This window comes from Podarcis bocagei (genome assembly GCF_964188305.1).
Source record: "Podarcis bocagei genome assembly, chromosome: 10".
Taxonomy (NCBI): domain Eukaryota; kingdom Metazoa; phylum Chordata; class Lepidosauria; order Squamata; family Lacertidae; genus Podarcis; species Podarcis bocagei.
In genome coordinates, this window is record NC_138135.1 from 8,351,015 (window position 1) to 8,363,793 (window position 12,779).

General features: G+C 48.5%; 1 protein-coding gene and 1 long non-coding RNA gene across 6 annotated transcripts in view; both read left to right on the top strand.

Annotated features, from left to right (window-relative positions):
• Window positions 1-12,779, top strand: part of LOC308595942 — a 132,432-nt gene that overhangs the window by 55,186 nt on the left and 64,467 nt on the right. The window lies entirely within an intron of this gene.
• The window catches only part of TASOR2 (transcription activation suppressor family member 2), a 63,170-nt gene that overhangs the window by 44,219 nt on the left and 6,172 nt on the right, over window positions 1-12,779 (top strand). For all 5 annotated transcript variants that reach the window (XM_081209705.1, XM_081209704.1, XM_081209706.1 and 2 more), the window contains 5 exons: window positions 1,863-2,304; window positions 3,846-7,574; window positions 9,288-9,413; window positions 10,308-10,461; window positions 12,516-12,624. In XM_081209705.1, coding sequence (XP_081065831.1) covers window positions 1,863-2,304; window positions 3,846-7,574; window positions 9,288-9,413; window positions 10,308-10,461; window positions 12,516-12,624 — 4,560 coding nt within the window. The remainder of the gene's footprint in view (window positions 1-1,862; window positions 2,305-3,845; window positions 7,575-9,287; window positions 9,414-10,307; window positions 10,462-12,515; window positions 12,625-12,779) is intronic.

The window sequence follows — 12,779 nt, forward strand, 5'->3', positions numbered from 1 at the left end:
TGCTTTCAAACTGCTAGGTTGGCAGGAGCTGGGACCAAGCAACGGGAGCTCACCCCATCGTGGGGATTCGAACTGCCGACCTTCTGATCGGCAAGCCCAAGAGGCTCAGTGGTTTAGACCACAGCGCCACCCGTGTCCCTTCATAACTAGGTAGAATTAAGCGCCTGGCAATAGTGGTGAGAATGCAGATAGGAGCTGGGTGATCTCTCCAGGATCATGAACCGTGGCCCAGAGAACAAGGGCATTTGGAGGCTGGCCTTTCAATGCCTTGGGCAGATCGTAGGGGCCTTCTGGCAGGTTCTTGGGGCCAACGAGCCATTATATAGCTATATAGGCAACTCTCCACTCATGTGGTGGTTATGGTCCAGGGATAGTGTGTAAGGCCAAAATCACATATAGTCAAAACATATATATTTGCCAAGTATGTAAAGCTGAATGTGCACAGGTTAAATGAGCATAAGTTGTGAGTTACATCCGTGTGTGTACAACCTCTTCTTGAGAAGCGCAGAGCCTTAAATGGACAGGAATCTGGTCATTTGGTTGCCTCTCTGCTGAGTTGAGAAGGGCACAGTACACCAGGGGTACACTTGCAACATCATCTGATGGGCAGGAAGTTGGGGTTAAATCCTCAGTTTGGCTGTGTACCCGTTCTCTGCTTGGAACAGACACGAACAGCCAACACAGGATATAACCCCTGCTAATCAGCTGATAAACAGGGGGTCCTGTTCTGATTCAGGAAGGGATTTGGGTCAAAAGCCCTGGCAAAATCGCCCAAGGCAGTGCCTTGCAAGGTGATTTGAAGTCTCCCCACATAGGGACTTAAAAGCACCTTGCTCCCGAAGTCAGGTGGTTGATGGGAGGATAGCCTTGCCCACCTGTCAAATTTTGCCTACAAGCTTGATCCTGATAAGGAGCTGACCTGTGGAGCCAAAATGGGTTGCCACCTGTACACTGCATCGATAGGGTCTGTGCGTCCCAGCCAAGCTCATGGGCTGCTTTCAGGATCTTCCCTAGCATGACATTGAGTGCAACAGGAATAGGTGGAGAGTGCCTGTCAGGAAACATTGCCCCAGAGAACACCTTGCTCCAGGCAGCCTCTCCAGTAGGAGAAGATGACAGTCTCTGGGATCATAGAACTGTGGAGTGGGATCCCAAGGGTCATCTAGTCCAACCCCCTGCCATATAGGGAAACTCAACTAAAGCATCCATGACAGATGACCATCTGACCTCTGCTTAAAAACCTCCAAGGAAGGAGAGTCTACTACCTCCTGAGGTTGTCTGATCCACAGTCAAACAGCTTTTACTGTCCTATAGTATTATTATTATTATTATTATTATTAACATTTCTGTACCATCCTGCAGTAGCTTTATGCATCCCCAGGTGAAAAGTGTCCAGTAGTTTGATCATTTTTTTTGGACAAAGTAATAACCATAAATAAATAAGAATTAAAATGTGCACCCCACCACCGAGACCATTCCATTGTAACTATCCAACCTCCCAGAATTTCAGCACCTCTTGCGATGGTTTGACCCCTTTCCGTTTTAACAGTACAAATTTTACAAATAGCCCTTGAGATATTTGAAGATGGCTCTCATGTCTCCTCTCAGCCTCTCTTTTCCAGGCTAAGCATGCCCAGCTCCTTCAACCATTCCTCATCAGGCTTGGCTTCTAGACCCTCGGTCATCTTTGTTGCCCTCCTCTGCACACATTGCAGCCTGTCAACATCTTTCTTCAATTCTTTATGCAGGATATGCAGGACCCAAGCCGTGCAAAGACAAAAATGATGTGATTTCACCCAGTCAGGAAGAGAGCCTTAAATTAAAAGTTCTCAGGGATAAGTCTGCATTTCCTTTTTCTGTAGGCCCTGGGACACCCGCTTGTTGGATGATTCGGATGAAATGATGCGCATCCTGCATATGTGGGTGGCGCTGTTTTATAACAAGCCGTTCAGATCCCCTACAATAAGGAACGTGGTCGAACACCGCAACCCTCCCAAATTCGTCTCACTGAGAAGCATTGTGGATGCCTTTGAAGTCATCGACGACGATTGCGAGGGGTCGTACAGTTTGGAGAAATGCCCCGCGGACTCTCTATCCGATGATAACCGGACGCCCAGAGAAGCAGACGAGAGGGCGGTTTCTTCCTCGGAGAAGCCCCTCTCCTGTAATGAACTGTCCTCTACGAATTGCATCGATGAGGCTCCCATCGTTATCCCCGATGACCCCAGTGATCTGCCTTTGGAGGAGGAAGAGTCCCATGTTGCTGCCAGCAAGCCTAAAGAGAAGGTTAATCCTTCTGACAAAGTAAGATAGACTTTGGTAGATCGGCTCAGGCCAGGTGTCAGTGTTGGGCAGGAGGCAGACGCTGAGTGCCAGGAGCCTGGCTGGTACACTTGGCACCATTTAGCAGGGAGGGGCTCAGAGCTACAGCTGGGCATAGCTGCATCTATAAAACCATATGGGTAATTTAACTTCAAAGCCTGAAACCTCTTGCAGTTTTTGAGAACTGCCTTATAGCGACTCGGACCACTGGTCCATTTGACTCAGTATTACGCCGAGTTAACTACACTGACTGGCAAAGTTTTCGGACACGAGCCTCTATGCCCTGTCTGCAGATGCCAGGGATTCAACCTGGGTTCTGCTTGCCTAGTGAGTGTTCTGCTACTGAGTTACAGCCCTGATTACCCAATTTTCACTCATGAATGAGACTTGAGGTTGAGTCGAGAGCCTAGAAGTTCCTCACCCATGATTGATTGGATTGATTTGATTTGATTCGATCATAAGATCTCACAGAATAAAACGTACAGAGGTTCCTAATAGACATTTTTATTGATAGCCACCTGTCAACATGTTCTCCATGATACCTTGGAAACTATCTACAGTGGTACCTTGGGTCTCAAACTTAATCCGTTCCAGAAGTCTGTTCGACTCCCAAAACCGTTCGAAAACCAATGCTCGACTTCCGATTGGCTGCAGGAGCTTCCTGCACTCAAACAGTAGCTGCGTTGGATGTTCGGCTTCCGAAAAACGTTCACAAACTGGAACGCTTACTTCTGGGTTTGCGGCGTTTGGGAGCCAAATTGTTCGACAGCTAAGCCATTCGAGAACCAATGTACCACTGTACGGAAATTAAAGGGAATTCGGCTTCAAGTGTAAGAGAAGCCCTGCCAATTTCCCTTTAATTTCCATAGACAGTTCCCATCATTTTTTTCTCTTGTTGCTGTTAGTAGTATGACAGTAGCCTCTACGGCAAATTGTGCTGTAAAGCCCATAGAGCATGATGTCCTTCCCCAGTGAACTTGGAACAGCCAGCGGAGATAGAAAGCCAACATAATACTTATTTATTAAATAACTGGGATTAAAGAACCGTCTTGGTTCAGGGAGGAGGTCTGGAGAACAACCTGGGAAATGGAAAAACCTCATTTTTCGGGGCCCTATTTAGCTGTTGGATAGCATTATAGAGCCGGCTGCCATAACCTGCGACAAACAGAGTGATTCAAACTCTGCCCTTTGTGCTAACCAGATTGAATGGTGAAAACAAGGGAAGATTGATGGCTAGGCCACGAGGCATGGCGAGCAGAGACTGTGCTTTGATTTGTGACAAGTTGTGGCAGCTTATTCTTGAAGCAGCACAGTGGGGTAAACTTGAAGGAGCTCGAAAGGTAGGAGGGCCGAGGCTCTCTCAACTCCAGGCAGCGTGTGTTGGTAAACGTTTGCACCATGCTGTGATTTTGTTTTTTACTGCTCTAGGATAGTTTGCAGATTTAAAAAGCTATGGAGATTTATTTTTTACTTTTTGCCTTTCTGTCTCTCTGAATTTTTGAAACTTGGAATTTTTATTTCAGGTGGCTGTGGAGAAAGCTGATGAAGAACTCCCACCGGATCCTGCCCTCTCCGCAGAGAGCCAGAGCAGAAATTTGACAGATGAGCATACCGAAGGGCGTTCGAGGCCTCAGGAGCGTGGAACTGATGCGGAGGCGACTGCGAGTGTCGACTTAGCTGAGGTTTCCCAAAGCGATGTTGCTTCCAAAGATGCGGAAGTCCTGGAGAATTCAGCCAGCAAACAGCCTAGTGCAAACACGATGGCCGGTGGCGTTTCTGCAGAGAAGATTTCTGAATTAAAGGCTTCCTCTCCTTCTGCAGAGGAGAAGGAGGACAGCCCACAGAGCGGGGGCGCCGTGTTGCTACGTCCTGCTGAAATAGGCTGGTTAGAAGCAGACAGTGATTGTGGGGAAGTCAACAAACTGTGTAGAGAGGGGAGGGGGTCACAGGATCTCCCCGTAGATGAGGAAGATATAGAAGGAGAGAGCACAGGGTGGGAATCAATTGAACTTGCTCTTTCGGACAGCAACGATACTGACACAGAGCCCCGAGATATGGACTTGGACCAAGAGAACAAAGAAGAGGAAGGCTGTGCAATAGAAGACAGAGAAGCTGCCAGGGCCTCTACATCCCCAGACACTTTTCCACCATCACCAGCCACAGTTTCCGAGCATCAGGCAGAATCACCTGGTACCCAAGAAGACTTTGTACTATCAACCCCTAATTCTGCATCTCTAGGCCCAACAGATGCGGTTAAGGGTTTCTGCCTTTCAGAGAAAGATAGAGAGGACAATCTGTTTGATTCCCTTCCATTACGGACTAGCCCTGTAAATCAAATAACCCATGAGGAAGTAGCCCAGTCTCCAGAGACAGAAGACGCCGTTGAATTAGCCAAACATCCCATGACTCCAAACCAAATGGATGTGGCTGAAAGCACCCGTAGGTCCCAGGAAGATAACAAAACCAACCTAGAAGATTCAGCTTCTGCACAAGCTGCTGGATTAAAGGATATGGCAACTCGAGGAGAATCTGTAGAGAGTCGAGATTCTATTGTACTGGCAAACAGCCCCAAATTTCAAAGCCCAGTCTGTTCGGACGATACTTCCTTTGGTTCCACGGAAGAGAAAGGAATGAATCTGGCTGATTCAGTTTCACCAGGGGCGATTCCTATCCATCAAACAAGTCCTGGTGATGTAATGGAATTGCCAACTACCCAGGAAGACTCTGCGGAATCAACCAAACATCACATATCCCTAAATCAAATGGATTTGATTGAAGACATTTCCCAGGAAGAGGGTAACCTGACTGACCCAAGTCCGCTGCAAACTTGTGGACCGTGCCAAGTGCATAGCAGCCCATCAGTTCAAGGGGAATCCACAGGGAAACAAGAAAATTCTGCTTTATCAGCTCCAAATCTTGCACCTGAAAAAGAAACAGACTTGGTCGCGGGTTCCTGCGTTTCGCCGGAAGAGGATGGAATCCACATGGCTGATGTGGTTAAGTTGCAGGTTAGTCCTGTCTATCAAGTAATATCTGATGAAGAGGAAGACTTGCCGGGGAACCAAGAGCACTCAGCTGAAAATAGCACACTCACAAAGCAAACATGTTCAGCTGAGGATTCCTGCATCCCTGAGGAAAAGAAAGCCCTCCACCTGGTAGGTGTGGCTCCATTGCAAGTGAATGAACTGCGGTGCAACATAGCAACTCAAGAGGAACGGAAGGCCAGGCAGACAACAGAACTTGGCAATTCTAAGGGCCAGAGCGGGCATTTGGATAATAAAGAATTGGACACCAGTACTGACAATCAAAAGTGTGGCATTAACAGTGAGGACATTGAAGTCTCTCCTGTGCCCCGAGAATCGGCATCTGATGATGATAAGCTAAGCCAAGCTGTAGTTACTGTGCCTGAAGACATCAGGTCCTTTCTCTATGAGTTGATAGACACTGTGAGTGGCATGACGGCCATGAGCAAAGAAACCGCCTTTGCGAAAGAGAATCCAGCCTTAAACTGGATTAGTTCCGTCACCCTTGAGTGTGTGACCCCTCCTGAGAGTGATGAAGAGAGTTATGCCACTGACAAGCTTGCCCATTATGACCCCAAATGGGCGATGACAGGTGACTCTTTAGCGCAGCCGAGTAACAAGAGAGACTCTCACATGGCTGTACAAAGATACGGGTGGTATCATTCAGCACTGCAGGGAAGCATAAGTTCCGGTCAGGTGGATGTGGCTGAAAGGAAGTCTCATCAAGAGGCAGGAGCTGCTACGGACACCCTTGAAAGTTCTTGCTGTCCAGAGTGGGAAGACACGGGCACAAGAAGTCCAGAACACCAGTTCCCCTTGATCCAAGCAGCTGCGTTGTGTGGGGTTGACCCAGGACAAGTTAGTTCGGAAGCATCCATGTTTGAGGACCAGCTCAGGAAGGCAGGCAGAGAAATGCTGTCCTTTGTGCCGTCAGTGCGTCCTACGGAATGTTTATCCGAAGAATCTGGGTCATCTGCACATAAAGACACACATGATCTGTATGAAAACCCGGTGGAGAATCTGGAGGACCCTGAAGATGCTCCGGCTGGTGAAAGACCCGTGCCATTTGTCGGAGCTACGGGCGTGAATATAAATTGGGAAAATAAATGTGCTTCTGCGGACGGTGTCCCAGAACTTTGCGGAGATGTCCATCACAGAGGTCAGCCTGAGATACCGTCTACAAGATCTGCTGCCTCGCCAGATGCCATGGAAATGAGTTGCGCCAGTGATTTGAGCTGTGAGAACGAGCTTCACAAGGGTGAAGGCTGGATGTATCTGGAAAACAAGGTGACGGTGCCTGATGTTGAGGCTGAGACTATCCAGTATGACTGGCCGTCCTCATTCAGGGAAGGCGATAGGCCTTCTCCCGAAGAGTCGGGACCTCTAAAGGACTATTTAAACTTTACTATAACCAAGAAGCACCAAGAAAAAAACAGAAGCTTTCAGTCTTCCAAGAGGCGTAGCCCTTTTTTCGGAGAGCAGGAATGGAAAAACTTCTCCGATAGGGCTTGGAGGGTTCTGAACGACCCCATTCAGAGCACTTTAGATATGGAGTGTTTGCGTTTCCACGATAAGCTAAAACATACCCTAAAGAAACCACAACCTCCTACCTCTGGCGAAGGTACTCCGGAGCGCTTGCTTCAGGTAACGGCAGAGACATTGCCATCGAGAAAGGTCCCTGAAGCTCCTGAGCTCAGTGTGCCACCCAGGAGCCGAAGCCCGCTTCTGATAACTATTTTGAATCGGGGCCCGAGGCACGGGGCCCCCCACAGCACCCCCAGGAGCAGACACAGCGACCCTTTTGAACCTCCTCCCCCGTTTGCTTCTGCCCAGGAATCAGTGAGCAATGCTGCTAGAACGAAAGGTCAAGGACAAGGGCCGGCCGCTCCTTTCCACCTCAATAAGTTAACGTACAATAATAAGCTAAAGGATTCCCGTGGAGACATATCGGTCATCATGGACGAGTTTGCCGAATTGAGCAGGTTGATGACGCAGGGCGACAGGCAGGCGAGTTGCGCGGCCAGAGAGCCAAATCCTACCTCAGAAGATGCTCTGGAGAAAAGGGGTCCCTCCTTGCCTCAGAGGACGACGTCCTACGAGCACCTCTTCACCGAACTGTGCAGCACACTACATTTCAAACTGAAAACGGTTGCCCAGGAAGCTTGCAAAAAGCCTTATGCATTCTACCTGGTGGAAACGGGTGACAGTCCTTTCTTTGGGAGACTAAAGGTAAGATGTTTCACATTTTATTTTTATTTTTTTAAAATTATTGGTTTTCCACAAATTTTTAAACACACCAACAAACAAACAAACAAAAATCCTAACCTTATTAAGACTAATCTAATTAACATTGTTAAGCGACTTCCTCGTGTCCCCTTGGTTGAATTTCAGTGTATATCATTGTAAAGGTTTTCCAAAACCTATATTCTCATAAAGTTAACTTAATCACTTAACATCTTTCTTACTTTCCTGATCTAAATTTCAACATATTAATTTATCACATTACATATTAAAATCCTAAGCCTATCTGGTATTTGCAAGCTTTCCCAGTCAATTTAACTTAACAAAGATGTTTCACATTTTAAATATTGCGCCAGGTTTTAGGCGCTGGAGAAATCGGCAACGGGCGACGACTGCCCAGTGTGGATGGAACGCTTGCTCTCGGCTACGCTGTAGTTTGCAAATCGGGAACCGGGCCCCTGTCTTGCACATCCCTTCTCTCAGCCTGGGTTTCCAGCTCCCTTCCCTTAACATAGGGAGCTTCCTTGCACTGAGTCAGATGGTTGGTTCATTTAGCCCACTGTTGTTGACTTGCAGTGGCTTTTCAGGGGTTCTGAAACCCGGGGGCTTCCTCATGTAAAGCAAATACCCTGGCCCTGGCCTTTCCAGCGTTGTTGGTGTGGAATGATTCTAACTGGGGTTCCCCTCTGAACCCGGGGTATGCAAACCAGCTTCCATCCCTGCTCAGGGGACACTAACCTTGGTTAGCGTTTGCGCATGCTGAACAGTAATACATGATTACACTGGGTGGCAGGGTGTGTGTGTGTGGCAGGAGGGAAAGAGGGGGGATCACATATTCCAGAGGCAGGCCCAGGTTTCCACACCACAATGTCCAGGGTGCCAGCACTGGAGTTTAATGTTGAAAATGGCAGCACCAGCGAGGGTGCCCCGGTATCCCCTACTGAGGACCAGCCTCCAAAGGGCACCACGTTGACAAAGGCTGCTCTGCTTCGTGGTGCATCTCCTCTTTGCTGATGGAAGTTTGGGCTAGGTGGCTTTTGAGGTCCCTTCTGGCTCTGATTCTCTGGGTGTCCAGTCATTCTGGGGCTCTAGCATTAAAAAAACCACAACCCAAACCTACTCTCAGCTGTCCATGTCCCCCTCCTCTCTTTGCTTTCGTTTAAAAAAGGAACATCATATTTAATGTGCAGGACTTGATTGTATGGAAAGTGCTTTGGGGTGGGATTCTGCTGCAGTTAACAGCCTTGGGGCGAATCTCCCATTTCAAGAGAGGAGAACAGGACAACAGAAGTGTGATATTAGCAGAATAGTGTTGGACTCTGACCTGGGAGATCAGGATTCAAACCCCCACTTCAGCCGTGAAGCTCGCTGGGTCACCTTGAGCTGCTCCCTGTCTCTCAGCCTATCCTACCTCACAGGGTTGTTGTGAGAATAAATGGGGAAGGGGAGAGAAAACCATGCAGACCCCCTTGAGCTCCTTGGAGGAAAAGCTGACATATAAACGGAACAAACAAATAGCAATGAACACGATGGATTTTGTTTGTACTGGATTAGAGGACTCGTCTCTGTCCCTTACCTGCAGAATTATCCTGAATTTCTGTTGCTGCTTGAAGACGCAGGTTTTGTTTTCATTTTTGCTTTTAACTGTGAAAGCAGCCATTCTGGTTTTGGTGATGGGTTTTTTTAAATGTTATGTTTCAGAACTTGCTGAAAAAAGGGAGTCATGTGGAAATGAAGCCTCTGCATTTTTGTAAGACGAGCCACCCCGAGGGAGACAGACTGGTGGTCATCATTAGGAATGAGGACATATACCCACACATATATAAAGTAGGTTCAAAAGTGCCTTTCCTGTGTGGCACAGGAAAAACAGCTTCCGGATATTAAAACCTGGTTCTCTTCCCTCGTACTGCCAAATGCTTCTAACGTTCCCCCTCCCTGGTGCTTCAGTGCTTTACAAAACATGGGAAGCTGCCTTTGTATAGGCAGACTTTTGGTTCATCAAGCACAGTTTGTCTACACTGACTGGCAGCACCTTTCCAGGGTTTTGCACAGAGGACCCTCTGGGCTGTATCTGGAGAGGCCAGGAATTGGACCTGGGTTCAGTTCTGCATGCAGAGCAGACTCTCTGCCACCAGTATGACGTTCGGTTCACGATACCGGTTCCCAGCCGTTGCCAGCACTGGGCGTAGCATTTGGCTTCCTGCTAATCTTGAACTGCGGCCTTCACTGAGGCAAGTTTCCAGTCCCTGTGAGGTTGTGAAAGAGAAGCTTGCTTACAATACAGTAAGCATTCTGCAACTTTGCTCAATCATACAGGTGGCAGGATTCCCCTCTGCATCACCCTAAATTTGGAAGGCTAAACAAGTCTTAGCAGGGAATACACAGGCCTGATTGCTATATGTTGTGGGTAGGAGTTCCTGTTTCTGTGTGTGCCTTCCTCCCAAAGTCTGAGAAGGGTCAGATCCAGTGGCGGAGAGCAGGCGTGGGCGTGGCTGGCGCACGTCCTGGGGGTGTGGCGTGGCGTGCCGCCTGTGGGGGGCAGTCATGATGGCACCCACTGGGATCGCGCTGCCAGGGGCGGTGTGCTCCCCCCGCACCCCTCGTCCTCTGCCAGTGGTCAGATCTCCTGCTTGTGCACCCGGTGCCACCCTCTGCCCACCCGAGGGAAACGTAACCGATGGACCAATGCTGAACCTGAAAAAACATTTGTCTCCTGGGCAGATCCCGTCCTTGCTGAGGCTAAAGCGCTTTCCCAGTGTGACCTTTGTGGGAGTGGACAGCCCTGAGGACATCTTTGACCACACGTATCAGGAGCTGTTCCACAGTGGGGGCTTCGTGGTGTCTGACGACAAAGTGCTCGAGGCGATGACAGTAGGTGAGATGTTGCGCCCAGTGTGCCAGTTCCGGAAAAGCACAGCTTTCTGGAGGTGATGTGTCTTTGGAAACGGTGCACAGGGATTATTTTAAGGTTACCAGGCGTCCCCGTTTCCCGGGGACAGTCCCCGGATTTACAAATCACTCCCCATACAAAATCAATTGAAGTTGAAAAGTGTCCCCAGGTTCATTGAAAAAAATCTGGTAACCTTAGATTATTTCCCGTGACTGTTGTGACAGTATAAATAGAAGCAAACCTCCCTGCAAGTAGAAAACGAGCATGTCAGGGAGAATATGTCTCCGCGTGTTAAATAAGCCTCACCCAGTGCATCCCGCGTGTTAAATAAGCCTCACCCAGTGCATCCCTTACCTTTCATCCTTCTGTTGAACCAAAGGATGTACATCTTCAGATCACTCATTTTCGTACAGAGCCTGATATGACCTATAAGCATCCTCATTTAAAAATTGAATCCCTTGGACTTAATAGTGTTTTTAATAACCCAATTTAGGTTAATGTAGGTAGCATAGAGGAGGGAGCCTGTGGTTGTTAATGGTGCAAACTGTGAGCCAGGAACTCAAGTCCAGCTTTCAAGTCACTGGGTGACCTTAGACAAGCTGTACTCCGGAGGTGGTGGTTGGGATCTCTGGCTTGTTGGACTCCCAGTTATCATCATACCTGCCCGTGATGCCTGGGGAGTTGTGGTCCGAGAACACCAGATCCCTATCCCTTCTGCAAACTCCCAGCATCAGATGCAAACACTCCCAGTTAGAAATATATGTGGGTAATAATTCTGCCATGATTAACAAGAGTGGCTGTAAATACAATAGGGTATATATGAAATGCTTTGAGCATTTTTTTAATCACTGCATTTGATAGACCTGCCTGTGCTCTCCGTTTATGGTTCAAAGCAGCAACCAATGACGTAAGAGACATCGTCTATATTTGCATGTGGCACTAAACCATGGCCTACCACCACAGAGCCCAAGCCGTGTCAGGCTTGCACACTCCCTCTCCTCTCGTGGAGATTCGCTTCACTTCCAACAAATCTTGGGCTTATGAGCCACTTTGCAAACCAGGAATCCTGGCTTCTAACATTCTAGTTTGGTAAACGAGCCATGGTTTAGTAGTACATGTGAGCACATCCAATATCCAAGAAGAATGGAAAGGGATAGGAAAACCAGCCAGTCCAGGTACAGATTTTCTGTTCTTTTGCATATGGATAGGACGGAATGGCCTGGCAGGAAAGAAGGCAAATGGTTGCAGTCTAGCTGATGGAGAGGCCTTGCTTTCTCGCCTCCCCCTCTGATGCAACCAGCTGGACGGCTGCTGACGGAGGCAGTTTGGGAAGGAGAGGAGCCAAATGACTACTGGTCCCAGCTGCTCTCTCATATCTCCCTGCTCTCTCATATCTCCCTTAGATGTGGCCTGGTGCACCTCCCATTAGTATGGTGTTCTGCAGTGCTACAAATGAAGTCCTAAAACAGTTTGGTACCCAAATACCTGAAAGAGCATCTCACCCGATACCAGCCACCTTGGGCCCTACAATCAGGAAGGAGGCCAAGATGCTGGTCGTGCTGCTGGTTGACCCACGACAGGGCCTTCTCAGTGGTAGTTCCCTGCTTGTGGACCATCCTCCCTGGGGAGGTGTCTCGCTCATTATTAACATTTTGGAGGAACTTTAAAATGTTCATCCAGACATTTAATGGCTGAAATACTGTTCCTTGGCACCTTAGAAATTACTAACCTTCGAGGATACGTGACTTATTCCCCCCCCCCCATTTATTAATTTCTTCAGGGTCTTTTATTTTTTTTAAGGGATGGGATGGCTTTGCTGTTTTGTGGGCTCCTTTGAGAGGAAGGGTGGGGTAAAAATCCAATCAATAATACGGAGGATGATTCAGTGCACGGCGACAGTGGCAATATTGATGGCTAAGGACCGGGAGCCTCAATAACGGGGGCTACCTAGCTGTTACCATGTGACAGTGGAGACTGAACTCTAGGCAGCCAAACTTCGTAGTTTTCACTGTTCTGTTGTGCTGATGCTCTTCCTGCAGGGGAGCTGAAGGACGCGGTCAAAACCTTGGAGAAGCTCAACTGCAGCCACGGGAGATGGAGCTGGCTCCTTCACTACAAAGAGACCAAGAGACTCCGAGAGGACGCCAGGTGAGGACGACTCTGGCGCTGGCTAAATCCCTTCTCCTGCTAAGTTCCTGCAGAGTCGTCATCCCCCTGCTTTGCATACTTGCCCCCCTCCTCGGTCTTCCATCATTGAGGGCCACAAACTTCCTCCTGCTGCCCTGGAAACCCCATCCCACAAG